This window comes from Podarcis vaucheri (genome assembly GCF_965113315.1).
Source record: "Podarcis vaucheri genome assembly, chromosome: 8".
Classification (NCBI taxonomy): Eukaryota; Metazoa; Chordata; class Lepidosauria; order Squamata; family Lacertidae; genus Podarcis; species Podarcis vaucheri.
Genome location: NC_138766.1, coordinates 28,076,802 through 28,104,402, shown reverse-complemented (window position 1 = coordinate 28,104,402; position 27,601 = coordinate 28,076,802). Strand labels below are relative to the sequence as shown.

General features: G+C 42.3%; 2 protein-coding genes across 5 annotated transcripts in view; one reads left to right on the top strand and one right to left on the bottom strand.

Moving 5' to 3' along the window:
* Positions 1 to 5,923, top strand: part of IRF4 (interferon regulatory factor 4) — a 28,635-nt gene extending 22,712 nt beyond the window's left edge. For all 3 annotated transcript variants that reach the window (XM_082234520.1, XM_082234518.1, XM_082234519.1), the window contains one exon: positions 1,998 to 5,923. In XM_082234520.1, the coding sequence (XP_082090646.1) occupies positions 1,998 to 2,141 (144 nt within the window). In that variant the 3' untranslated portion in view covers positions 2,142 to 5,923. The remainder of the gene's footprint in view (positions 1 to 1,997) is intronic.
* A 16,977-nt stretch (positions 5,924 to 22,900) lies between these two features.
* EXOC2 (exocyst complex component 2) overlaps positions 22,901 to 27,601 on the bottom strand; it is an 86,695-nt gene continuing 81,994 nt past the window's right edge. For both annotated transcript variants that reach the window (XM_082234272.1, XM_082234273.1), the window contains exons 26-28: positions 27,249 to 27,310; positions 25,542 to 25,601; positions 22,901 to 23,591 (exon numbers count right to left, since the gene is read on the bottom strand). In XM_082234272.1, coding sequence (XP_082090398.1) covers positions 23,498 to 23,591; positions 25,542 to 25,601; positions 27,249 to 27,310 — 216 coding nt within the window. In that variant the 3' untranslated portion in view covers positions 22,901 to 23,497. The remainder of the gene's footprint in view (positions 23,592 to 25,541; positions 25,602 to 27,248; positions 27,311 to 27,601) is intronic.

Here is a 27,601-nt window from a genome sequence, read left to right as displayed (position 1 = left end):
ACAAAGCTGTTAAGACGGAACATCAGTGCACCGGTGTCCTAAATGGCTTAAATAGGTTGTGAGTCAGGTTATCAATTGTGCATTCTATTATAAACAATACTAAGAAACATTCAGCAGAAGAATTAGCTATACAAGATCACATTATTTGACCAAGGTAATCTTGGAGAAATAAGATAATCTATGTTTTGAGCTTCAGTGCAAGTTGTTTCGAAGTACACGTAATACCTGCAATTCTCATATGAGTTACAGTGGTACCTCAGGTTACAGATGCTTCAGGTTACAGACGCTTCAGGTTACAGACTCCGCTAGCCCAGAAATAGTTTCTCGGGTTAAGAACTTTGCTTCAGGATGAGAACAAAAATCGCATGGCGGTGGCATGGCGGCAGCGGGAGGCCCCATTAGCTAAAGTGGTACCTCAGGTTAAGAACAGTTTCAGGTTAAGAATGGACTTCCAGAACAAATTAAGTTTTTAACTTAAGGTACCACTGCAACTTTGTCCTGAAAGCTGTGTGTCAACGTAGCCCCGAGTGACTCCTTGCATGAGTGGATTGACTTCTGCCTGCACAACGGGACTCCCCCCCCCATTCTCCCCCCTTTGCCCACTAAATCTGTTCTCTCTGGAGCTTATTTGGAGGTGGTGCAGGGCATGTGCAGGGGAAGGAATGGGGAAATCCCATTGTGGATAGAAATAATTTTACTCATAGATTTAAGCAGATACCACCCTATGTTTGGTTGCGGGTCTTTTCTCTCTCTCTCTCTCTCTCTCTCTCTCTCTCTCTCTCTTTTACAATTTCCGCTGCAACAAAGTTGATCATGTAAGGAAGATTTAGCTCTTATTGCAACTGATCAAGTAGGCAATTCACATAGTGAAGAGGAATAACATTTCAAACATCCCTACCACTACCTTTGTATGCCTGTGTGGAGTTTTTGCTATCTCCAGGGCTCTGCAGGAGCTCCATACTTTTAGAAAGTCCATGTTCAACAAGGGAAAAAATATTTTTGTCGTCATTCACGGTAGGCAGTAGATGTTTCAGGTCAATGTTAGTCCAAGGCACATAAAGGATCTCAGACCTGGTATGTTCTGAAGCCTGCACTCGTACATGTGTATAGACTTCTGTGTACATGAAACTGTAGTAGAATGCTGGACAGCGCCATGCCTGTTTTTTTAGAAACAAGTCCTGCTGATTTCTGTGGGTCTTGTTCCTAGTAAGTGTGTACAGTGGTACCTCTGGTTACGTACTTAATTCGTTCCGGAGGTCCGTACTTAACCTGAAACTGTTCTTAACCTGAAGCACCACTTTAGCTAATGGGGCCTCCCGCTGCTGCCACCGTGCAATTTCTGTTCTCATCTTGAAGCAAAGTTCCTAACCCGAGGTACTATTTCTGAGTTAGCAGAGTCTGTAACCTGAAGCGTCTGTAACCTGAAGCGTCTGTAACCCAAGGTACCACTGTAAGTCATATGATAATTGCAGGTATTACGTGTACTTCGAAACAACTTACGCTGAAGCTCAAAACATAGACCATCTTATTTCTCCAAGATTACCTTGGTCAAATAATGTGATCTTGTACAGCTAATTCTTCTGCTGAATGTTTCTTAGTATTGTTTATAATATACAATTGTTTATAATTAACAACCTGATTCACAACCTATTTAAGCCATTTAGGACACTGGTGCACTGATGTTCTGGCTTAACAGCTTTGTGAATTATAGGCTAAATAGTCCTAAATAAAGGAGGATGAAAGGCGTTAGCTGTAAGGACACTGAAGCGTATGTAACCTGAGGTATCACTGTATATGATTGCTACTGTAAAGAAGCATGTGCTGATAAACTTCAGTATCTTCAGCAAGTCCATTGGAATTGATAAAACTAGATAGAACACAAATGAAATGCTTTCTAATGAGGAACTCTGTTGACTTGTCATGATTAATATATATATTCAATATGAATGAATCAGACCATCTGGCTATGTGTCCCATTAACTTTTCTATCTGTTAAGGTTGAGCCCATGTTTGCAAGGCAGCTATACTACTTTGCACAGCAAAACACCGGACCTTTTCTAAGAGGCTATGATATACCAGAGCAAGTCACCAGTTCAGAAGACTACCATCGAGCTCTCCACCATTCCTCCGTTCCAGAATAAGCATGTGAAAATCGGTGCCTTTGAAGCATCGTGTTGGATGTTATGCCTAATGCAAGAATCGTTGGTTCACAGCTACATGTTATAAGTAAATGCTTGGATTTCCCCTGGGAAAAGAACAACAACAACAATTAAGTTCAAAGAATGGTTGTGGTCAAGCCTAAAAATATATTACAATGGACACATGCTCTCCTCCTTTTTTTGGATTGCTGTACCTCAGATTCTAACACTGGGGTTAGCGGTGGAAACTGACAAAATACTTCCTATGTTTACATGTTCTTAAAGGGAGGCAGTGTCTTATAGATGACTTGAACTTATTTCAGACTCTTAATTATTTATTTGATTAGATATCTCAGGGCAAGAATTCCTAGACCGAAGCAGCAGCTTACTTAAGATATAAGGGGGTACACAAAAGCACATTATTCAACGAAATGGAATTATTCTGTAATTTTTATAAGTATACTATTTCAAAAACATCTATATAGTCTTTAAAGAAAGTTGCAGTGTACAGGTGTATGGTTGTGGGGTTTTTTTTAAGAACTATAATTTCTGACATTTTTTCACGTTTTTAAAAAATGTATATTGTCGCTCTTTTGAAAAATTGACATGCGCAGCACATTCTGCATCAGGATTATTCCTAGGATAAATGTTTTATTATCATGCTATGTTATTTATGCCATTATATGTCCTTTTCATAAAGCTCATTTAATGCTTAGTAAGCAGTCAAAGCTTCTTTCCAATAACTGCTGGATTTGCTGTGCAATCCTATACATGCCTACTGAGAGTTCAGTAGTACCTGCTCCCAATAGTACCTGCAGCCTCAGGCATTTTTAAAAAAACAATTACCAAAGAGTGAAACATATGTTTGCACAGGATTTAAGATGAATCAGTGTAAAGCTATATACAAACCGATTGTGAACTCACAAGCGCACTATAGTTTAATATGAGCCATCTAAGCACTCAAAACAGTTTTTGGACAGATTCACAATTGACTTTATTGTCAGAATTATTTCTTCTGAGTGATAATGTTGACAGACATTGGCACTCATTCAGGACAGAGTTAAGTGCTCTGGTTACATAAGTAACTATGTGACCACAAGTGATTTCCTTTTTTAATATTAAAATTTATTGAATTTCAAAAATGCAAAACAAAAAGACACAAATGAACTTCAACACACATTTTCCTTAATGTTTTGACTTCCCACCCTTACCTCCATGTTGTTTTTATTTCCATCACTATTTTAATTTTAAAAGTAAAGGAAGGACTGAAATTTCAGGTTATTGGTTATTTGCTTGATCAGACATGTCAGTATCAAAGCAGCATATTCTAATGAATCATAGGAAATAGTCATCAAGATCCCTTCCTTCCTTAAAAACTATTTGTAGGTGTGTGTTTTTTCCTGCATTGAAGTATTAAAATTAAAAATGTGTTCTACTTGAATTTCTAATCAGGGACAAATTGTATATTTTTATACAATTGGCAGAAGACCCATGTTCTAACCCCCCACCCCCCGAATTTATACATCTTAAAGATGCATGATGCCTTGGGATATAATATCCATTTCCTTCTCCTAAATAGCTAGTCCCATCACCTGGCACATTTTTTCATGATGTATTTAGGCTGCAATCCTTATCATGCTTACTACAGAGTAAGGTCCATTGACATTGCGGGACTTACTTCTGAGTAAACATGCCTATGATGACTGTACTATTAATCTTATTCAGCTTGAAAAATTGATAGACGTTGCATAGATGTTTGGTTCTTTTCAGACATATACATTTGTGGTGTTGATCCATTCAGCAAACAAGCACGTTCTCTCTCTTTCTCTCTCTCATGTGTGACAGACCTTTTTTTTTTGCTTGCAGCCCCCTCCCCTTTATTTTGTTAGCTGTATAAAGAAATGTTATTTATGAATTCCACTTATGAAATGCAGCTTATGTTTAGTTTTCAAAGGCTTGATGACTACATCTTTTTCTCATACAAAGCCGTGTGAGATCTATGTTTATAGCACACTGGTTCATAATTCATTACTTGGAGGACAGTCCTATTGATTTGAATGGAACATATTTCCAAGTGGTACAGAAAGCACTTCAGTGGCAACTATGGAATAAATGTATATATAAATGGAAAACGCTGGTGCGTGCTGCGAACTACTTCAGACTGGATTCGAGCACTTTTATCTAAGGTGGCATAGAGGTTTCCGTAGCATGAGCATTTTGTGTGTGCGTGTTTTCTCCTACAGATAAGGAACTGAAGCAACTTTCAACTGAATGGACACTCTTGCTGTTTTTTAAGAGGGTTCTTTTTAAAAAGGTGAAATTCCCCCCCCCCCATAGTAGAAAAGAATGGGAAAGATGGCCAACTGAACTAGTAGCATTCAGTTTGCTGTCCAGTACATCTTTCAAATGACTTTTACAGGCATAAGAACTCAGACCTGAGCTATGGGAGGAAAGAACAGTAATTTTGATTTCCAAGATATTTCTGTATACAGCCTAGTCATCACTATAAGGAGTTGCAAAGGTTACCAAGAACCAAATTGTGTTTTGAATATCCAAGGCAGAAGGGAGTGCTTTTTCCTACTGATTCATTTATGCAAACTGAGCTTTTGCAGTGTCTTATCTTATGGGGTATTTTTAGCATTGGAAGGAAGCTCAACGTTAGCAATTTGTTTTAGGATTGCCAATACCTTTTGGGGGAAATGTATGGAAACCACAGTTGGAAATGGCTTTGGCAAACATGATATATGCAAATAGCTGTGTCCCAGAATCCAGAAAAGTGATACCTGTATTATTTCAATGGGCTGCAATATTCGTTTGTATTTAAACACAAATGAATTTTGGAAGACTGCAGTTTTGAGCCAAGGAATATATTTTCTGCTTACTATTTTCAAGCAAAACCACCCTTTTCCAACTGCCCTACCCACACTGTTCCACATATGTGCCCTGCTTCTATGTGGAACACATTGGGGAGAAAAGCCACTGGGGAGAAGGAATTGTGAGCAGAAAAAGTGATGTCAAAAAAAGGGATGAGAAGCTCTGTTTCCATTCACCCACCCTCGGTTCAAACTCTGCTCATCAATTTGAAGTTGCTTGCCAATTAAAAGAGGTCAGGGTGATGTAACAGACCTTTCTGTGTAATGTTGAGTTTGCCCTTAAGCGAAATCTTAAATCTCAAAATTATTTGGGTTTTGTTGGATCGTGCCTTCTGTATTGTTTTGAGGTGCAGTGTTTACAATTTCTAAAACCACATTTCTTTTTTAAGCAAGTTCCATAGCTCTTAAACGAAACTTCCTTTTAAGTATTTGGGATCACAGGTGTGCACAGAGTATTTAGTTTCAAGCTTTTATTTTGTCTAGTTTCTGCAGGAGCAGCCGAGGAAGGTTATAATAGAACAGATAGAATTACTGGATCAAGTTGTTTATGAATACAGTGGTACCTTGGTTTAAGAACAGTCTTGTTTAAGAACATTTTGGTTCACAAACTCTGCAAAACCGGAAATAGTGTCTTGGTCTGAGAACTTTATCTCAGTCTAAGAATGGAATCTGAACAGTGGAAGGGCACTGGTGGCGGGAGACCTCATTAGGGAAAGCGCGTCTCAGTTTAAGAACAGTTCCGCTTTAAGAACGGACTTCCGGAATGGATTAAGTTTGTAAACCGAGGTACCACTGTATTGGCTAGTAGTAGAACAGAGCTATAAATGTACTATTAATAGTGGAAAAAAGAAAGCTGGATTTTTGAGACATTGTTTGAAATGTAATATTGTAAAATAAAGTGATGAATTTTTAGTCTCTTTCCCAGTGTTGCTTTCAAACACATCAATGGCTAAAAGGGGGTGGGGGCTTCTGAACAACTTCCTGTTTCTGTTCAAATTCTGCTTATATCCTCTTGAGGTCTACTTTCTTCCTGCTGTTGAAAACTTATCTCAAGTCTTTTAGCAGCTCATAAGATCGTAAGTAGATTCCTGCTAGATAAGACAGAAAGACCATCTAATCTAGCATCCAATTCTCCCAGAGACCAGCTAAGACATGAATGAAGGGTATGAATGAAGCATCATTCTTCCCACTTGCAACTGGGGTTCAGAGGCATATTGCTTCTGCTACTAGAGGTAGTTACACAACCATCACAGCTAATAGCCTAGCCTTACCCTCCATGAATTAGTCTAAACCCATTTTAAAGCCCTCCAGGTTGGTGGTCATTACTATATATTGTGGTGGCAAATTCCATTGTTTTATGCAATCATATACACTTATCTCTCTCTTTTTCTTCTTTTTACTTTTATTGATAAATGCAATACTTACAAACACAAACCAGAACACTAAACACACTTATTATACATAGATACATACACCTCTCAACTTAGATTACAAAAAAGAAAATAAACGTACAAACTAAACATACAGACATAAATTTTGACTTCCCTCCACCTATATGTGGCTTCCTTTGTTTCTTCTTTTCACTGTGTTATCAATATTATTTTTTACTATCTCATCTTATACCCATTTCTTCTTAATTTTTTAACTCTATAAGTTTCATTCATTGCATATTGATATATTAATACCAGAACAATATTTTTTGATGTATTCCTTCACGCCAAGTCCACTCCCCTATCAGTTTTTGGTCTGATTGGCCCCTTACCACTGCTGTAAGTCTTGCTGATTCTATATATTCACAAAATCTTATTTGCCATTCTCTTATTGAGGGAGTTTTTTCTCCCTTCCCATTTTTTGCTATAATTTTTGCTGCAACGGTTGCATATAAGAAAACTTTTTTCCTAGCGGCAGGAATGTCAGTCGATATAATTCCCAAGAGGTATGCCTCTGTTGGTTTTTTTACATGATATTTTAAGCGTTTTTTAAAGTTCCTCTTGAATGTCACTCCAAAATTGTTTAATATACACACTCCCACCACATAGCAATCATATACACTTCTCTTGGACTCCGCCTCATCTAATTCAATAGGGCTTTGTCGTAAACGTATGGGATTGCACTGGGAGTCTTCAAACCTATGTACAGTTACCTGGGGATAAGCTCCATTAAAGATAACGGGCTTACTTCTGAGAAAACATGCATAAAACAGAATTGTAGAGTTGGAAGGAACCCAAAGGCTCATCTCGTCCAACCCCCTGCAATGCAGGGATCTCAGCTAAAGCATCCATGGCAGATGGCCAGCCGACCTCTGCTGAGAAACCTCCAAGGAAGGAGAGTCCACAACCTCCCAAGGGAGACCGTTCCACTGTCGAACAGCTTTTACTGCCAGAAAGCTCTTCCTGATGTTTATTCAGAATCTCCTTTCTTGTAACCTGAAGCCATTGGTTTGAGTCCTACCCTCAAGAGCAGGAGAAAATTTTGCTCTCTCTTCCATGTGACAGCCTTTGAGATATCTGAAGGTGGCTATCATATCTCCTCTGGGTGTCCTCTTTTCCAGGCTAAACATACCCATCTCCTTCAACTGTTCCTCATAAGGCTTGGTTTCCAGACCCTTGATCACCTAAGTTGCCCTCCTCTGCATACATTCCAGCTTGTCAACATCCTTCCTAAATTGTGGTGCCAAGAACTGGACACAGTATTCCAGGTGTGGTCTGACCCAAGAAAGAATAGTGTTGCTTCCCTTGATCAGACCACACCTGGAATACTGTATCCAATTCTGGGATGTGTCCAATCGATCTGTGATGGGTCTATTGCTGAAAACCTCCGACACTGTCCAGCCAAAGTTTGATTTCAATGGGAGAGTATTAAGTAGGTATTTAATTCTCCCATTGAAATATATGGAACTTGGAAGTTTTTAGCTTTGACTGGTATGTTGTAGCTCCTGCAGGGGCTTTAGGTTATGAGCCCCTATGTTTCGACAGATTTATGGAAAGAACAGAGGATTCAGTGGCCTTTCAAATTAGCAGATCTATGCTGTTTACATCAGCATTTGTCACTGGCATGGAGGTGGGGAAACACCTCGTAAAACAGCTTTCAGGAAAAGAAAACCACCGCCCACAGATTACTAGTTAGATTGACGGCGGCCTGTAGCTACGGTAAATATCAACTTCCTTTTTGAATGAGAAACCAATCAGCTCAATTTTCCTTCATCTCATTGATTTCTCTGAGAGCTGTGTTAAAAGCAAAGGGCTCCACTCTCAAGCTGCATAGCTTATTCATTTATAAAATGCACGTGTTCCTTATGCAGAACATACAGGAAAAAGTCAAACCAATAAGAACAGTGAGGATAACAGCAGCATTTTTTTAAAAAAATTAAAAACCCACTTCTGCAATGAAACTGATGTTTATCTATACCTTGCCATCAACAGCTTGTCACTTTGTTTTAGAAGGCAAAGATGAGAACTTAAAATAACTTAATTATAGTGGCTATCACCATGTGGAAGGCATTATTCCTTAAGTGTTTTCCCATTTCCAGTATAAACTCTAAGGAACCAGATTTAAGTTCCTCCTCCTCCTTGCATCAGTTTATGTTTCTCCTTTTCATGCTTCGTTGAGAACTTGATCATGGGTCACAATTCCCCCCACCCACTAAAAGTCCTGTGGATTTGAAAGAAACCTAAAAATCACAGTATGCAGTATGTCTAGCTGTAACACAGATTATACAAGTGTGGGAACAGAGATGATAGGATCCAGTTCTACTGGGGGTGGGGTGTGCAAAATAATTTTTAAGCAGTTCCTACAGAGCTGCTAGGGATGCAGGTGGCAATGTGGTCTAAACCAGGGCCTCTTGAGCTTGCCAATCAGAAGGTCGGCGGTTCAAATCCCCGCGACGGGGTGAGCTCCCGTTGCTCGGTCTCTGCTCCTGCCAACCTAGCAGTTCAAAAGCACGTCAAAGTGCAAGTAGATAAATAGGTACTGCTCCGGTAGGAAGGTAAACGGTGTTTCCGTGTGCTGCTCTGGTTCGCCAGAAGCAGCTTAGTCATGCTGGCCACATGACCCGGAAGCTGTACGCCAGCTCCCTTGGCCTATAGAGCGAGATGAGCACCGCAACCCCAGAGTCATCCATGACTGGACCTAATGGTCAGGGGCACCTTTACCTTTACCTTTACCTTTACAGAGCTGCTAAATAATTTGCAGAGTGAATGGAATACAGTGGTACCTCGCAAGACGAATGCCTCGCAAGACAAAAAACTCGCTAGACGAAAGGTTTTTCTGTTTTCGATTTGCCTCGCAAGACGAATTTCCCTATGGGCTTGCTTCGCAAGACGAAAACGTTTCACGACTTTGTTTCCTATGGGAAACCGTGCATCGCAAAACGAAAAATTCGCTAGACGTCAAAACTTGCGGAACGAATTAATTTCGTCTTGCGAGGCACCACTGTAGTTGCCTTGATCTTCCTTTGAGGTCACAATGAAGGCAGTTCACCCAATCCAAAGCATAACGTATGGTCTTTTATCAACTAGAGAGAAAGTCTTACTGGTTTGGCTTTCACAAGTTTCAACAAGAGGAAGGCTGAAAGATCATATCCCCAATTCCCCACCCACAAACATGGGCATCTACAGAGGGTTTTTTCCCAAGGGAGGAGGCAAAGCAGATACTCCAGACGAACGAACAAACATAACACCAGAGAGAGAGATTCCTGATAGGTCCAATGACCTCAGCATTTTCTTAAAAACACCAACCACAAAACAAACAGTGTTAGTTTTCCCCCTAAAAAAATAGGTGCCAGTACTCACCATGAAGTTGTTACAGTAAATGCCACACTTTTTAACAACAACAAAAAGATGTGCTGGTACTATGTACCCTTGAGTACCCCCTGGGAAAAAGCACTGCATATATATATATAGACTAAGGGGGCATTCCTATGGCAAGATCTGCTGGCTTGAGCAGTTTAGGATTCCTGGCTCAATCCCAGCTCAGCTGAAGATACTCTGGTGTAACTTGCTCATTCCACACTTCACCCTTACCAGACGGTCCCAAGCAGGATTACAGCAATAATAACATACAGCATTAAAAACAATTGATAACAAATGAGAAACACAGCTAGCGTGCATATATATATATATATATATATATATATATATATATATATATATATAATTAGTGTCAAAGGCCAGGTAAAGAAGTGAATCTTCAGCACATGAGGAAAGCCTACATATAATTAAGGTGCCAGACACATTTTAATCATGTTGAGGTGCATTTTCTGTGGATTTCTTCTTTTCACATCAAAACCTCCATAGATAGTTTGTCTTTTAAAGCAGAAGTGTGTGTGTGTGGGGGGGGGGGGTTTACAGTCAAGGAAAACCCTCTTGTCAGTTCATTTTCATTTGGTGGCACCTTTCCCCTCAGATAGCTTTTGCTGTCTCTCAGATATAATGTTTCTGTTGCAATCAAGTCTTTTTCTTCCCTCTGCAAACGAAACTTCCATCGATACCCAAGCATCGAGATTTAGGAATCAAGACGAAACGAAAATGAAAACAAACGAAGAGAGTGACATTTGAGTGACAGGAGTGGAATTGTCCTGTCTCTCTGCCTGAGAGGGTTGGCCAGTGGCTTCTGGCAAGATCTTGCAAGAGCCCCACAACAACGTCTTGTGGACACACCCAGAGGCCTCGCACAAGCTTCCTGAGACCCCAGTGAGCAAGGTAGAACGCCCCACTTTCCGGGGCCTTGGGAAGGATGTGAGAGGCCTCTAAGAGATCTCGCAGGGCTCTTGGGGAACCCAGAAGCAACCGCCACTACTTCCCTTGGATTCTGCTTCCCGGGGAGTGGTGTAGCATGGGTTGCTGGCTTCCGGGATGGAGCAAGTGTTGCTCCCCTCTGGTGGACTGGGCAGTGGTCAGTCCTTTCACGGGCCCACATTTAATCAAGGGAGTCTCTCCTTGAAAACTAGCCCTGACCTGGAAGCAGAGATAAGCCAGAGAAATGTGAAGCCAGGTGTGCCGCAGTGTCGCCTTGCCCTCCTGTCCTTCCGGCAAGGTGCTTCAGGCAATGCACATAATAATAATAATAATAATAATAAATTTTATTTATTTATATCCCGCCCTCCCCAGCCAAAGCCGGGCTCAGGGCGGCTAACAACAATCAAATAATCAGTCAAATAATCACACAATCTAAAATATTTCATTATAAAATTAATTAAATAGCTCCGGCAGTGTTTTTCCACCTTCCTCTTCCTTCCTCCATCCTTGGCGGGTGCTGCTGCTGCCCTCCCACTCCCTTCCCTTCACTGGCCATGAGGAGAAGGAAGTGCCACTGCTGCCCCAGTCCCTAAGGCCCGGGCCAGATACAGCTTGCCTCCCTGCAGCTCCAGCTTCAGTGTAGGAGCCTGTCCTGGGAGTGCCTAGTTACACTCTCTTGGAAATTTGCGCGCAGGATCATGCCTCCCTGGCCCTCCACACTATGCCTCTGCTCTTGAGGCGGCTGCCTCAGTCCGCTTCACGTACAGGATGGCCCCGTTGAGAAATTACCCCACCCCATGTATCAAAATAACTTTTGAGGCCCCCTTTAAATATTTATTTATCGGTATTAGCCCCAATCCACAGGCAAAGGAAACATGCATTGGAGAAGAAGCATCTGTCAGGAAGAATAGCCACCCCTATGTACAAGGTGTAGAAGCCAAGTTAGTACATTGTTTGCAAGTACTCCCAACTACTTAGCCTTTCGGATGCCATTTTGAATTTTGAGAATATTAGAAATGCCTCTCCATTTCGGTAGTTGCGGCTGCCCTGTGGAACGCCCTCCCATCAGGTTTCCAGGAAATAAACAACTATCTGAGTTTTAGAAGACATCTGAAGGCAACCCTATTTAGGGAAGTTTTTAATGTTTGATGTTTTATTGTATTTTTAATATTTTGTTGGAAGCCGCCCAGAGTAGCTGGGAAAACGTGGCCAGATGGGTGGGGTATAAATATCATTATCATTATTATCATTATTACCTGAAGGCATCCCTTTTTTGGGAGGTTTTTAATGTTTGGTGTTTTTAAGATTCTGTTGGGGGCTGCCCAAAGGGGCTGGGGCAACCCAGTCAGATGGCCGGCACAAAAATAATAAATTATTATTATTTTAGCAGAAGGTGAACGATTTTATTTTTGCTCACCAGATGTACTTAAACTATTGAACTCAGTGCTTTGGCAGTGACGTCACCAGGATTCTCTGTAATAAATGAGCAAATGAATTACGTCACTTCCAGAGAACCTATACATGTCTAATGCGACATAAAATGATACGAAAGTCTGAGAGCATCTTATCTCTGTGTCTAATTAGTATTATTCATGCTATTATAAAGAAAGCGAGGACCAGAGATCTCATGTTCTTTATTAGCTACCCTCCACTCTGTCTTTTTCTCTGTTATTCCTAATCTCTTACTCCTATTCAGTTCAATGGAGCTTAAAGGTAAAGGGACCCCTGACCGTTAGGTCCAGTCGTGGACGACTCTGGGGTTGCGGTGCTCATCTTGCTTTATTGGCCAAGGGAGCTGGCGTACAGCTTATGGGTCATGTGGCCAGCATGACTTAGCCGCTTCTGGCAAACCAGAGCAGTGAACGGAAACGCCATTTACCTTCCCACCGGAGCGGTACCTATTTATCTACTTACACTTTGATGTGCTTTCAAACTGCTAGGTGGGCAGGAGCAGGGACCTCACCCCATCGCAGGGATTCAAACTGCCGACCTTGTGTTCAGCAAGCCCTAGGCTCTGTGATTTAACCCACAGCACCACCCGCATCCCTCAATGGAGCTTACTCCCATGTAAATGGGTACAGGATTTCAACCTCAATATATGAATAGATATTTGTTTGTGGAATAGATTGCCAGCTATGGTGACTTTGGTGACAGACTTTGCAGTGATGTTTCTCACAGCGAAAGCCCTGGTGGCTTCTGGGGGGTATTCCCACGATAATTTTGCTGCAGACAACATTTCATGGCGTGCAAAAGGAAGTCAACAGCAAAAAGGAAAAGGGGGGGAGGAAAAGAGGGGGCAAATGTCAGGATAATGTTCTCTTACAAGGTAATTAGATAGCACAGACTACGTTCTCTCTACAGGAACCTGCCCATCATGCTCCCCTGCTTTTTTTAAGGTCAGGTGGGTAACTACTGGAGAGAGGACTGTTTCTGTGGTGGAATCTGAATTATTGACTTCTTAAATAAAAACATTAATAAACCACTTCATATATTTTAAAAATTCCTAAGCAATTTATGGGGCTCTCTATTCAGTCACAGGGACGTGGGTGGCGCTGTGGTCTAAACCACAGAGCCTCTTGGGCTTGCTGATCGGAAGGTCGTCAGTTCGAATCCCCATGATGGGGTGAGCTCCTGTTGCTCTGTCCCAGCTCCTGCCAACCTAGCAGTTCGAAAGCATGCCAGTGCAAGTAGATAAATAGGTACTGCTGAGGCAGGAAGGTAAACGGTGTTTCCGTGCGCTCTGGTTTCCTTCACAGTTGTGCCAGAAGTGGTTTAGTCATGCTGGCCACATGACCCTGAAAGCTGTCTGTGGAGAAACACCGGCTCCCTTGGTCTGACAGTGAGATGAGCGCTGCAACCCCATAGTTGCCTTTGACTGGACTTAACTGCCCAGGGATCCTTTACCTTTTTTATAATAAAAACAACAACCAGTCATATTTGCTTGCTGCCATCTTTGTTACCTTTGGGGTGGTAGGTGACACCTTTCCTGTCATCCCCCCTTGCAATTTTTTAGATCCTTCTGATGTAGCTTCAGTTTTGTCATTTAAGCTGTTTTGGTTTTTAATCTGGCTGGTGGTTGTTTACAATTGTCTTTTTTTATTGTAAAATGCCTCGAGGGCAAGAGATGGGATGCAATTTCTATCAACAGCTAAATTAATTGCTGATGAAGAATCTAGAGTACCTGTAAAAGTACAATTAATTCTCATTGAACTGAGTAGCAAAGCTCAGACCACGGGCCTGCCTAGTTATCTTGGGAAGCCCACATGGAGGACACAAGGCCAAAAGCACTCCTGCTCTTGGCCAGCAAATGGCATCCTCTGGCATGTTGCCTCTGCTTCTCGGGCAAGCATATAATCAGCAAGATTATCATAGAGTTAAAAATCACAGAATTGTAGAGTTGGAAGGGATCATGAGTCCAACTCCCTGCAATTCAGGAATCTTTTGCCCAAAGCGAGGCTCAAACCCATGACTCTGCAATGAAGGGTCTCTTGCTCCACTCACCGCAGTATCCAAAGTCCATCCCAGTAGCCACTGTGAGCTTTATCCTCCATGAATTTGGCTAAGCCTCATTGTTGTTTTATTTATTTCATTTATAGGCTGAGAGACAGTGAGTGGCCCCAGCTAACTCAGGGATCTTCATGGTTGGCTGGGGACTAGATCCTCCCAGATCTTAGCCCAACTCTCATCTTTTGAAAATTCAGTCCTGCAAAAGGATCAAAAAACATGAACCCATTTCAGGGCTTTTAAAAAAATAATAATTTCCTAAGTTGTGTCTCTTTCTTTCTCAGTTTGATCCTTTTACATGGTTTTGTGTGTATTTTGGTATTTTATGCATTGTGACTTGCAGTTATTCTGATTGATCATAGTTTAGTAGATATTGACTGTAAGTGTTAAGAGTGAGTTTAATTATTACTTGCTGATGTTTTGAGAGTTAATTTCATTGTGTACTATTATATACCAATAGATTATTGAATATTACTTTGTTGGATTTATAAGTCATTCATTCTAAAGTTACATTTTGTATGTGGGTCCTTCGTTGTGTATTTTGTTGCTCAGTGGCGTAGCGTGGGTTGTCAGCACCCGGGGCAAGGCAAGTAATTTGCGCCCCCTAACCCGTGGATTTGCACCCCCTAACCTCCAGATGTTGCGCCCGGTGCGGCCGCCCCCCCTGCACCCCCCACGCTACGCCACTGTTGTTGCTGTAAACTGACATGTGTAAAGCAATATAGAAAGGCGGTACACAAATCACAAGTGAAATGAATGAAATACTTTTGCTCAGTGCCTATTTTTCTTTCTTCCTGCTCCAGAGTATGGCTTGGCTCTCTTGCTTTAGTCATCTGCTGCACAGGAATCTCCTACAAAAACTTGCTCTCTGCCTGTGGTCTGAATTGTCTGTGTAGGCAGCCACTATGTGGATAGTCCTGGCCTTTCACCCAGAGAGCTGCACTACCTGGCCATTAGGATGCCACGAAACTACAGGGAAAGGGGTGACATTTCAAAATGTGACATTTTAGGTGAGCATGTAACAAAGGTTGACTCCCCTCGCAAGTCTAGCTGAGCTCACCATGTTCTCTACACCCAATTTCATAGGCTAATAGAGAGGAAAGGCTGCAGGAGATTTCTTCTCACAGTCTTAGGACATGGGAGTTTGCCCAACTAGGACTGAACTGATGTTCTCAGTTTCTAGACTCAGGGAAAAGTAAGCATCGTGAAACAACCGATAAATGAAACCAACGTATTGTCTCCTGGAAATGGGCGCCAACAGGAGGTGAAATAAAATATCAAATACAACTTGCAAGTCACCGGCTGAAGCAACAGCTTAAGCCAACAATGTATTAGATGACACAGGTCTGACTACCCCGTTACTCAAGTTCTGTGGTCCTTGACAGAGGATGTTAATTTTTCCACTGTAGATAAAAGGTCATTCATTTGCTAGGTTTGTCTGAGTTTCGTTATTCCTCATGTCTCTGTACGCAGACACCCAACTTTGCACGGATTGTCACAACAGATTCTTGAGTCCAGGCCCACCTGAACTCCCCACCCAAACCCGGAAACTCCTGGGAGATGCTCCAGGAAGCACCCTAAACTGGGCTGTATTGGTACTGTGGTGCTATAGCTTCCAATGTGGAGCTCAAACCCACAACCTTGAGATTAAGAGTCACATGCTCTACTGACTGACGACAACAAGGAATCGAGCCTTTAGTGTCACTGGCTGTAGAATACTCTGCTAACAGATCCAGCAGGTGCCTTCTGCTTTGACTTTTTCAATGCCCACTGAATATGCGTGTGTTTTTTTTAATGCAGTCAATTAAGAATACATCTTTCCACAATGGTTAATTGATGTCAGTTTTTAACTTGTTTTTATAGTATGGTTTTATGTATTTTTGTTGTTTTTAATGAAATAGTTGTCAATTAAATAAATAAATAAATAAATAAATAATAAAAATACCTGCAGTCAGAAATTATATAGTCTAGGGCAGGCATGACTACTGCCTTCTGCAGATTGCATAAGCCAGCTATAAACCAACCATGCAATATAGGGAGAATCTGTTGACGTACAATGGTTATTTGCACCCAAATTATGCAATGATACCATTACTGCTACAAGAACAGCATCTGTTCGCTGGTCAAAATTAAGCGACTTGGTTCATGAAAACAGTACATTCATGGGAGAAGGGTTTCCCTTTTATAAGAGAGCAGAGATCAAAAGTTAATCATCCACCAAACCACTGAAATATCTCTTCTCACCAAATCCTCTTCTCTTCCCCCCTGGGAGAACCCACAGCCACTTTCCTTTCTCTTATTTCAGAAACAGGTTTTTAAGTCTCAAAACTAGTTTTCTTTTTCTCCAGGGTGTACTCAAGGATATGCAGTACTGGCCCCTCTTTTTTTAGTTGCTAAAAAGTGAGGCACTTACTGGAATAACTTTATGGTGAGTTCCTGCACCTATTTTTCTAGAAAAAAAGCACTGCTCAAAACCAAGACCTAGATTTCCTCAAAGCTTTGGTACACAATTGTGGCGAAGGCTTTATAGTAGGAAACCTGAGTGATAAGCAGCAAGCAACTTAGTTAGATAGACCATACTGCCATGTTACTGTGAGTCCGCAGTGGGAAATCTGGTTATCAAAGGAAGACTGTGGTCTTTCAAGAACCCAAAGGAAACTGGACTTCTGCAAGAATCTTCAGTATGTGTATACCTTGGGATATGGGGCTTAGAACAAGGTTAGCCCTCACAGTGCACACACCAGGAATGAGGAACCTCCAGTCTGGGGGCAAATGTGACGTTTGAAGTCTCCCTACCTGGCCTCCAGGCCTCTCCTTAAGCTACACCCCTCAGTGGTGCTCCTCCATACCCTCCTTGAGTGCTTTTGCCTGACTGGCTTGCATCCTTGAACTCTGAGGAAGACAGATGAATGTGTGGAAGTCAGGAGTGGGCCTGCAATAAATCACACTGAGTAAATGAAGTTAACTCTTTATTAGAAGAAACAAGGTCTGCTCAGGAGTGCAGGCCCAAGGAGCCAACATCTTTTCTTGGTAAATCTTGCCCCTATGAGGCAGTTGTGGAGACTAAAGGCTCCCGCCTTCCTGCGGCTGCCTAAGCCTCCTCTCCTGGATCCTTCCCAAGCAATCGGAGAATGTGCTGATGCACTTGTCTCTCCTCCTCTATCTTCATACCTCTTCATGTCTTGGGAGACCAGGCAGGAGGAGAGCTTGTCGCAGTAGGAGGGGAGACACCCTGGCTTCTTCACCAGCCTGATTCATCTCTGCCTCCCCTCCTGCTTCTGGACATCTGCCAGACTCTCCCTACTCACTAAATCCTGTTACCTCCTCAGCTTCCGACACCTCCTCCTCCCAGGCTTCTCCCTCTGACCATTCATCCCACCACCAATACCTGGGTTCAGAACTTTCTTCCCTTAGGTGTTCCCCAACTGGTTGTTCCCATCATTCCTCTGTGTCCAACCCGTCCATGACAGTGGCATGTAGAAACCGCTGGCTTTTGTGAACCTGAAATGTACTCTATCATACAATGATTGGAGACACATCTGCCATGAGTCTGTTGGAAGTTCCCCCATGAGGCGTTGTGGCCCTCAGAGCTGTAAAATGTTCCCCACCCATCGTACTTCATGTGGGTAGAGTATACCTGCTTTATGTGAAACACAGCCTAGATCTCTTGGCCATCAAGTGCTGGAAAAGGGGCACGTAGCTTTTGGGTTCCCTTCACGTGTGAAGGGCTTGGCTGATGGACAAGTCAATAATCAGGCACACCATCCAGTTAACTGGGAAATAACATTCACTGTCAGCGTTTCAGCACTGCACGGCTTCAATAATCTTGTCAAATGGGACGTGAACCTTCCTGCTTTAAATATGTCTGTCAAATGTACTGGAAGTGTTTATGACTTAAAAACAAAACAAAAAGCCCAGTTTCCTGGAATGACTCCTTTTAATTCTGGTCTAGGTTTCATAGAAATGCTCTGAGAATGCTTCTTATCTGCAAATTCTTGAGGGCTACTAGGGACAATCCACTTAATCATCTAATGGCTAAATGTTACAAGAGTTTACAAATCACACAGCAAGGACCTTTCACAGGGTTGAGGAGCATTTTATTAGGTTTTGGACTCCTTAACCTTTCTCACATTACATATTGATAATGCAACGCACAAAAACTGATGCAAAGTCTCCCCATCAATATTGCTCCAGATGTGCCTGAAGACACCTCCTGCTGTGTTATTAATTTTTTTAAACCACATATGCTCTTGCATAGATTGCCAGATCAAGAATGACATTTTTCTAAATATCCCCTCATGCAATGTGTCACGTGGTTTGCTTTAATGTAAAAGCCCACACTGAAAACACACAGCAAAATATGATTAATATTCCTATAAGCCAGCTGTTTGAGAGCCAGAGAAGTACAGAGTTCATGTCTCTAACTGCCTACAATCCAGCCTCTTTGTGATCACTCCCCATTATTATTGGCCTAAACTAGGATTTTTGTGTTCACAATTGGCTGCTGAACACACCTTCTCCCCCACAAAGGGGGAGAACCCTAAGGAGTCATTCTGCAACTCTTGCTTGTTTTTGTAGGAGTTCAGGTAAAAGGCAAGTGACCTTCTTAACCTTTTTAAAAATATGCTTCACGTAAACTCCAGAAGGGTTCTAAACTTAGTTTATCATCAGAGACTAAGCCACGTTATCACAAATATTCCAGTTTAGACAAAGTGCTGAGGTCCCAGAAAATGATAATTCCCAGAATTCAATGAAGTAGAAATAGAAGATGAAAATATAATGGAAGATGAAAATTAGAGGGCTATTCAACCCAGCATTGTGTTTTCTATAGTGGCCAACCAGTTGCCTAAGCAAAAATTATAAAGACCACAAATCCTCTCCCATTTTATTACGCAGGAACTAGAAGTAGAATATAGTCATCAGAACCAGTAGGCATTGATAGCCACATCTTCCATGAATCAAATTTCTCGGCCTGCCTAAGAACTACTATGATGGATCAGTTCAAAGCCCACCAGACCAAAGGTGTACCATGATAACTAAAGCAGGGTCAGTACAGAGAACAGAGGTTTGTAAGCTCACAAAAAATTGATGTCTTATTATGAAACTGGATCTGTTATAGGACTTCCTTGTTGTTGAACAAAGTATACCGTATTTTTCACTCCATAAGACACACTTTTTCCCTCCTAAAAAGTAAGGGGAAATGTGTGTGCGTCTTATGGAGCGAATGCAGGGGGGAGGCAGGTGGGAAATGCCCCCCCCACTCCACGCGGCTCATGAAAGGGAGCGCTGAGCAGAGCCTGGGACGCATACAGGCTCTGCTCAGCGCTCCCTTTAAAGAAGATTTTTTTCCTTGAATTCCCCCTCAAAAAACTAGGTGCGCCTTATGGTCAGGTGCACCTCATGGAGCGAAAATATGCAGTAATTAAAGAACTGACTACATTCTTGCTGATACGTGTACAGCATGTATTTTGTGAATTAATTACATTCTTCTGAACCAATTAAAACATTTGTAGTATTTTATGATTTGTGTTGGTGCACATCTTGATATATATCAGGGATGGGGAAACTATGGCCCTCCAGATGTTGTTGAACTCCAGCTCCTATCAGCCTCAACCAGCATGGTCAATGGTCAAGAATTATAGGAGCCAACATCTGGAGGGCTACACGTTCCCCACCCCTGACCAGTGCATGGAATGACTTGAGTTCAGTTTAACAAGGTTCACTGGATCCATTGAAAAACTTCAAAACTACCCCTGAAAGTAGGTTCCACAATTGCCAGGTGAACAGAACTTGAATTAAAATCACTTGGGGGCAGAACGATTTCTAATTCATTTTCAACTTCACTCTCTTACGGGTGCTTGTTATGCTTTTGATCTGTATTTGGGCCTTGAAGCTAAAATATAACAATTGTGAGGAAAAATAAACTCACTTTTCCCTGTGAGTTTTGGTGTTTTCTTTGTCTTAAGTATATTTTATACTCCTACAAGACTGCTTGTTGTATTTGGAACGTTGAAAATCTTTTGCCAAAAGGTTGAACTTGAACTGAACAAACTTGTTTGTTTTGTAAATGGACAAAAATGAGCGGGAATTAGTTCTTCTTTGGATGCACTGAACTTGGAACAAGTTCCTTTTAAAAATGAACTTTTCAAGCGCTGCCCTGACATACAAGTTTGTCAGCAACAAATCCATTATTAGCCCTTTTTAAAAAAATGGCTGACTCTAAAGTACTCCAGAAACTATCACTCTCTCATAACTTGCCTTTGAAATTTGGGAATAGAGGAGGAATTAGATAGCTACATTTTAGGATTGGGATAAGAAAAGACTAATAGAGGCAGCTCTATTTCTGGTCTTACTGTTAAAAGCACATAAAAGGAATGTGTGACCTATTTATAAGTTTTGTTTGCAGGACACAATCAAACAAATCCACAGAAAAGGATTGAATGATTCTGTCACTTTCTAGCACCTAACATTCAGGACTTCACTTACAGCATGAATCTGACCTAACATGCGTTTAATCATCTCTAATGTTAATAAAACTAGGAGAAAATCCATGTTGTGAGATGGCAGGATGAGAGCAATCATGCTTAATACAGGAGTCGTGTGTGCAGGATCCTGTTTTAGGGCAGAAGATGGACTTAATGATCTCAAGGACCTTTTCCAGGACTGTGAATCATAGCATTCAAAAAGATGAGTAAAATTAGAGTTCTTTTCAGTCTTTCGGGTGCACTGTTATGTTATTTCCCATCAACAAGGATGCCAGTAACCGACAGGCTTTTGTTGTTGTGAATCTGCATGTAGGGCACCCTTATCCTACAATATAACTGTTGCCAATAAACTATCACTGTGGGGAAGAGGTGTTGGGGATTTTCTTGGCTTCAAGTTATGAGCCTCTCCAACCCAGGCAGCCAGCGGAAGCACTTCAGGAAGTAGTGCAAGTGCTGCTGCTCTTACGCCAGAGAGGGAGCTCTGCTTGTGGGATGACACTTACCTTCCTGGAGAGGACTGTTCTGGGGCCGGGGAGGGGAGGACTGGATGTGTTAGGGACACGATCCACCAGATCCAAAGCCCTTTGTTCCCCTGACACACCTGCAGAACTCTATGCCAGGGGTGGTGTAGGTAATGGGAGAGAAGAGGAAGCAGTTGCCTTCTCCATTTCTCATTCTGGATGGTGGGCAGAAATGCAAGGTACAGTCATGGGGAAAAGAAAGTACACCTGTGATGGTAACATAGGAGAGTGCTGGAGGTGAAATAGTTAAACAGGTTACCCAATCAGAACCCGGAGGGTGGAGTCAGAGGGACTATAAAAACCAGCTCTGGGAGGGGTGTAAGGGGAAAGGTCATTGGGAGTTGGGTGGTTGGTTGGAGTGTGAGTGAATTGGGATAGAGTCCGTGGGTAGGTTGAGTTTGTGTAGCGAAATAAGCTGAGTCAGGAACAGTTAGGGGCTAGGAAGACAAGTAAATATCTGAGAGGTGGTTTAGTGAGTGAGAGCAGGTAGCAGAAGTTATAGGTCTGGATAGGCCCCCCATGATTGTAATTGACCGATACCGTTTATGAAACCACACGCTTGTTAAACTGCAATAAATTAACAGAAGTTTATGTTCCAATTTAACCCTGACTGGGCTCAGTATTGTACCAGGTAGGGCCTGGGTGGTGGCAGCGAGAAATAAAGTGGTGGCACAGGGATCAATAGATGGTGAAACGTCCGGGGACCCTGTGTGAGCGCCACAACACCTTCTTTGAATTTCATGATTTTACATACTGTATTGGCCTGAAAATAAGCTGCACTCCCCTCCCCCCATTCCTACTGTGAAAAGTTAAGTTGTGGCTTATATGCATGACACTACAACACGAGGGCCGTTGGGGGTGCGGGACAATGGCGCCCGGCCCAACCCTGGCTCCCAAGCCTCCCCTGAGCCACTGGCTTATTTGTGGGTGCGGCTTACATTCGGGCCAATACGGTAACAATCACCTACTGCTTAGAATCAGGCACAGGCAAACTCAGCCCTCTAGATGTTCTGAGACTACAATTCCCATCATCCCTGACCACTGGTCCTGTTAGCTAGGGATGATGGGAGTTGTAGTCCCAAAACACCTGGAAGGCCGAGTTTGCCTATGCCTGGCTTAGAAGGTCTTGAAATTAGGTAAATACAATCTCAGATGAACAACAACATGGCATATTACACTGTGTTGTGGTTTATTTAACAAAAAAGCGAGAGCCAAAAATGGAGAAGCCATGTGTGAAAAACTAGGTACACCCTTACTGCTTGGCTCTCCTATCCAGTTTCAGCTCCACGGTCTCTGCTGCCTGGCAAGCCTGACTCATGCAAAATGGTGCCTAACTCTCTAGAATGGGGTTAGTAACTGACTGGGGAAACCAAGCAAGGGCCCAGCGCCCTAACTCATTATAGAGCCACCACTGCTCATGAATTAAGTGTGAGGGAGAGGCTAGCAGCTTCCCCAACCTGGTGGGTTCTGGCAAATGGTTCGGTATCATCCAGGCCTGAAAGCAACGCTGTAGTTTGTGGAAGATGCGTAACCTCCATACTGAGCCTCTGGAGTTTCGTCCATATTTTTAACTTCGGAAAAATAAGTGTCTATGTGAGTGTGCGTGTGTTTTACTCCCGCCATCAAACTTTAACACACATTCAATCACGAGTACACGCTTATATTTATTAGACAGCAACATTTCAGTACATTCTTTGTCTTCCAACTCCTGGATAATAAAGCCGTTTGATCATTTGCTGACATAAAAGTCGCAGCATGTTCTCTGGTTGAAACAGATCATTACAAAGCTGGCAAATGGGGTAAGTAAAACCGAGAGGACTGTTGGTGAATACAGATGACAACCACAATCTGCATGTCGTCACCTGGTAAGTCAATAAACTGGAGAATTTTACCACATTTCTGTAGTTAATTAGAAACACGGGGAAGCTGGAAAATTCTCATTGTTTGATAGGATAATTGGCATGCCAAACACATGTGCTGTGGAAATTACCATATAGAAAATTGCAATTGGCATATTTTCAAGACAAACCCCCAACTACAAAAGCTTCTGTTAGGCATTCTTTCTGGCAATGAAAGGCTGGCAAATCTTTTTAACCTCTGGAGTTCGGATTCAAGAGACACAAATGGACCAACATAGTTACTTGTCGGCAACTAAAATACAGTAGCACATAGAGAAGAAAAAGCAATTATCGGGACTGATGCTGTTTCCTTTTCCTAACGCGATTACATTTCAGAGTTGTCTTATGTCTTCACCATTGTGGAAGAAGAAGCTTGAAAGCAGGTGAGCTGCAGCTGCATGCTACTCTTGAATATATTCAGCAGCTCTTCTAGCAACCTGTTCGAAAGGAAAAGGCTTTTAAGGTTTCGACCGGCTTGCGCAGTATTTTGGTCATGAACAGAACCAACAAACTTCATACGCAGGGGGAATTAAGGCAGAAACAGAAATACATTGTGCCACAAATTGCTGCCTGTGGGCTCCTTTGGAGTATGAGGTATAAATTTAATAGTAAAGAACGCAATGCATTGCATACACACATATAAGATTATGTCTAATCTGCTATGTACGGTATGCTTACTAGGAGTGCTAGTTTAGTTTCATGGGACACATGGGAGAAGACTCATAGCAAGGTTCAATGACCTGTTTTCTGATGTGTTCACAATAAAATGGAACCCCCCCCCCAATAGTATAGTATAACCATAGTATAACCCCTGGTTTGAAACTTGGGCAAAATGGCCACTTTTTCTGGATTCTTAAATAGTGTCCTTGATTCTTACACTGAAGTGAATCACAACGAGTGGTGGAGACCCTGTGTCCTCCAGATATTGTTGGACTCCAACTCCTATCAGCCCTAAGCTGATAGGTCAGGGATGATGGGAACTGTGGTCCATTTGGAATGCCACATATTCCCCACTCCTGCCATAGAACTTATGTCTCGTTTTGCAGGCTCACAGATCTTTTTGGCATGTGTGTGTGTTTGAAGTTGCAACAGCTTGAGGAAATTCAGGCAGACAATGTGATTAGCCTACATAACCTCACTGTGTGGCACAACCAGAAACTGAAACCCTGTTGTTTGGGCTCCTTTCTCTTTGATTGCTATGTTTACTCATTAGTTAAATCAAAGATGCAATAAACATTCTCAGATTGCCAGATACCTATGATAAAGCCAAGCCTTTAGGTGGTAAGCATAATTTGTGTGCGCGCGTGTGCGTGTGCGTGTGCATGCACACTTGTGTGTGCATTTTTTAAAGGATCAGTAAAACCCTCAAAACTCTAGGAAAGAAAAGGGAAGAAACCACATAATTTTGTATTTAAAAAAAGGTTGAGCTAGTCGTTAGGCAGCCACCACCAATTTCCTTTTGAAAAAAACGCAGCATTTAATAGCGGCAGTAAATTCCACAGCTGTATAATCTGTGCCAGGGCCAGCAAGGAAAAGACATAAACATGTCAGTATCTACTTCCTCAATAACACCCTGCAGGAACAGGTACTAGCAGGGCAGCCACACACAGGCAAATACTTAATAAGTCAATATTAAATATAATATGTCACTGGCAACACGAACAGGTCTAAATCATTCCATAAATATGAATTCATTACAAGAAGTGTGCAGCGAGCTTGCAGATGCAACAACAGTGTACGAGGGCAAATAATAAGGAAGAGGGAATATAACCCTTAAGTCTGCCAGCTGCGTTCTGGAAGAAACTCAAGTGTTTTTGTATGCCAATTGCTGCTTGAAGTTCAGCACTGAAGCTGCTGGAGGCAAACCAAATCCCAAAGTTACATCTGGAAATGTAAGTGTGTTGACCTCCCAGCATCTGAAAGGAAACTTCCCTCTTGGCATCACTGAGGCGCAACGGGAAAATTAAAAAAGATACAGGCTTTTTGGTGGCAGTTTGGTTAAGTGGACAGGGTGTCGTGTTTGGATGTGGGAAGGACAAGATCATATTCCTGATACTGCTTGTGTGGTGCTGAACTAAATTAGCAGGTCAGGAGTGGCGGATGTTAAGCCTGAGGCCCAAATGTAGCTCTCCAAGCCTCCAGTTTCTCCACCTCTGCCTTCGACTAAGTTGCCCCACAGAGTGCATTCAAAGACGAACGGCATCATGATGATTCTGAACGTGTGTGCAGAAAAGGTTCGTAAGAGAGACATCACCACTTTAACCACAAGCAAGGTGGTTACTTCTTGGACTAACCTTATGAAATATCATTTATCATCATGGAACATTTTAACCATCCTACTGTTCATAGAACATATTTTCTAACTTATGAAGGGGGCATAAACTTACTTTTTATCTCCACCACTTGACAGCTGTGGCAAGGCTTCCAAAGCTTGCTTAAAGCTTGAGCTGTAACATTAAAACACACACTGATTGTATCTCAGATCGGCAATGACCTTTTTATCCCCAACCTATATCCATGCTTTAAGCATAGACTTGTTTTTTCGATTATGCAGGTTGTATAGTTATTTCCACAATACAAGCATTTACCCTCTAAAATTAACATCACAATAAAATGCCTCAATTTACAACACTTTCCAGCATGTAGCTAGCATTCAGTGCACATGTACAAATGCACACGTGTGCATGCATGCGACTGCATTTCGCTCCATGAAAAGAAGCTTAAAATTTTAGCCGTTTCCCGCTCCCTGTTTCACTTGTTTTGATTATGAAGCCTTTTCTCCATTTGCTTTGAAAACTAGCTGCTCTCTATGAATTCCTCCACATCTAATCCTTTTAATAAATGACAGATTATTATTATTATTTTAATAACATGCAGGGGTCCTTCACAGAAAGAACCAGGAAGGCGCTATGTTAAGGCTCCTGCTTTCATGGGAGAGAAGAGTTCATAACAGTTGCACCCAACTGGTCAAAACAAATGAACGCACAGGCTCTCTCGTTCCTGTTCTTGATGGATGTGTGGGAAAGGGAGCCTAATAGGAACCATACTGCCGACTGTTTCAGCTAATGCCAAGTAATTTTTAATCTCTGCTAGACATTTGTAGAGCAGGGTAAAAGGTAACACACTTTCAAAATTATACAAAACTCAGCTGCGAAGAGTCTATGTGCGTTGCTTGAAACTATAACCCTTAGCACAGTGTAATTTGTGGTTCCGCTGCAGAAGAGGAGCAGCTGCCTGGAGAAGAAACTTCAATTCCAGGAACTCTACCTAACCAGCAAGACCTCACAATTGGTTCAAAATTGCAGTTCCCATTGCTTTGCTAATGTGTGGTAGCAATCAACGAAAAAGAAAAGGAATGATAGAGCCCAGCTACAGCCTAACTCCTCTGGACTGAGAGCATCTGTGTAATCTCTAAATGAACCAGATGACTGATTGGGGATCCCTTGGTTGGGAGTTCTCAAAAATCTTGCCTAGTGAGAGTGGCTCATGTGGCCAGGGGGAACCTCTCCCCAAGGGTGATGTCATTGCTTCAAGAAGCCTGTCTGCTACCCAGGAAGAGGCTCAATCCTTGTTGTTAGTGTGCAGTGTGGTGTAGTGGTTAAGAGCAGTAGACTCGTAATCTGGGGAACCGGGTTCGCGTCTCTGCTCCTCCACATGCAGCTGCTGGGTGACCTTGGGCTAGTCACACTCCTCTGAAGTATCTCAGCCTCACTCACCTCTCAGAGTGTTTGTTGTGAGGGAGGAAGGGAAAGGAGAATGTTAGCTGCTTTGAGACTCCTTAAGGTAAAGGGTAAAGGGACCCCTGACCATTAGGTCCAGTTGTGGCCAACTCTGGGGTTGCGGCGCTCATCTCACTTTATTGGCCGAGGGAGCCAGCGTACAGCTTCCGGGTCATGTGGCCAGCATGACTAAGCCGCTTCTGGCGAACCAGAGCAGCGCACAGAAATGCTGTTTACCTTCCCGCCGGTAGTGATAAAGCGGGATATCAAATCCAAACTCTTCTTCTTCTACGCTACTCAGGAGGTGATAATACAACAGCATAGGCTCCTGTTACCTTTGTGCACATTTGCTGAACCTCCAACTTTTGCACTTACTTGCTTTCAGATGTGAGGAACACAGCCACTGCATCTCTCAGTGCACAGATTTCAAGCCGGGCCTAAAGGACATAAATGTTCAAACGTAAAGCCAGTGTATTTATAGCTTCAGAATCTGATTTCACAAGGTTTGGCTGCATAAGCAAAACAATGTTGTTGCTGGTGCAGCAGGAGGAGGCAAAAAGTTAAGAGAACTTCACCGAAAATTTGTTTCCTGTGCTGGAAACATCAGTCCCAAAACAGCTGTAAAGACAACAGGAGATCTGGGAAGTTCTGGAAACGAATTAAACCAAATCTGACTATCAGGAAAAGTTCACAAATATAGTTTCTTAAAGTCTCCTACCCCCGCCCTG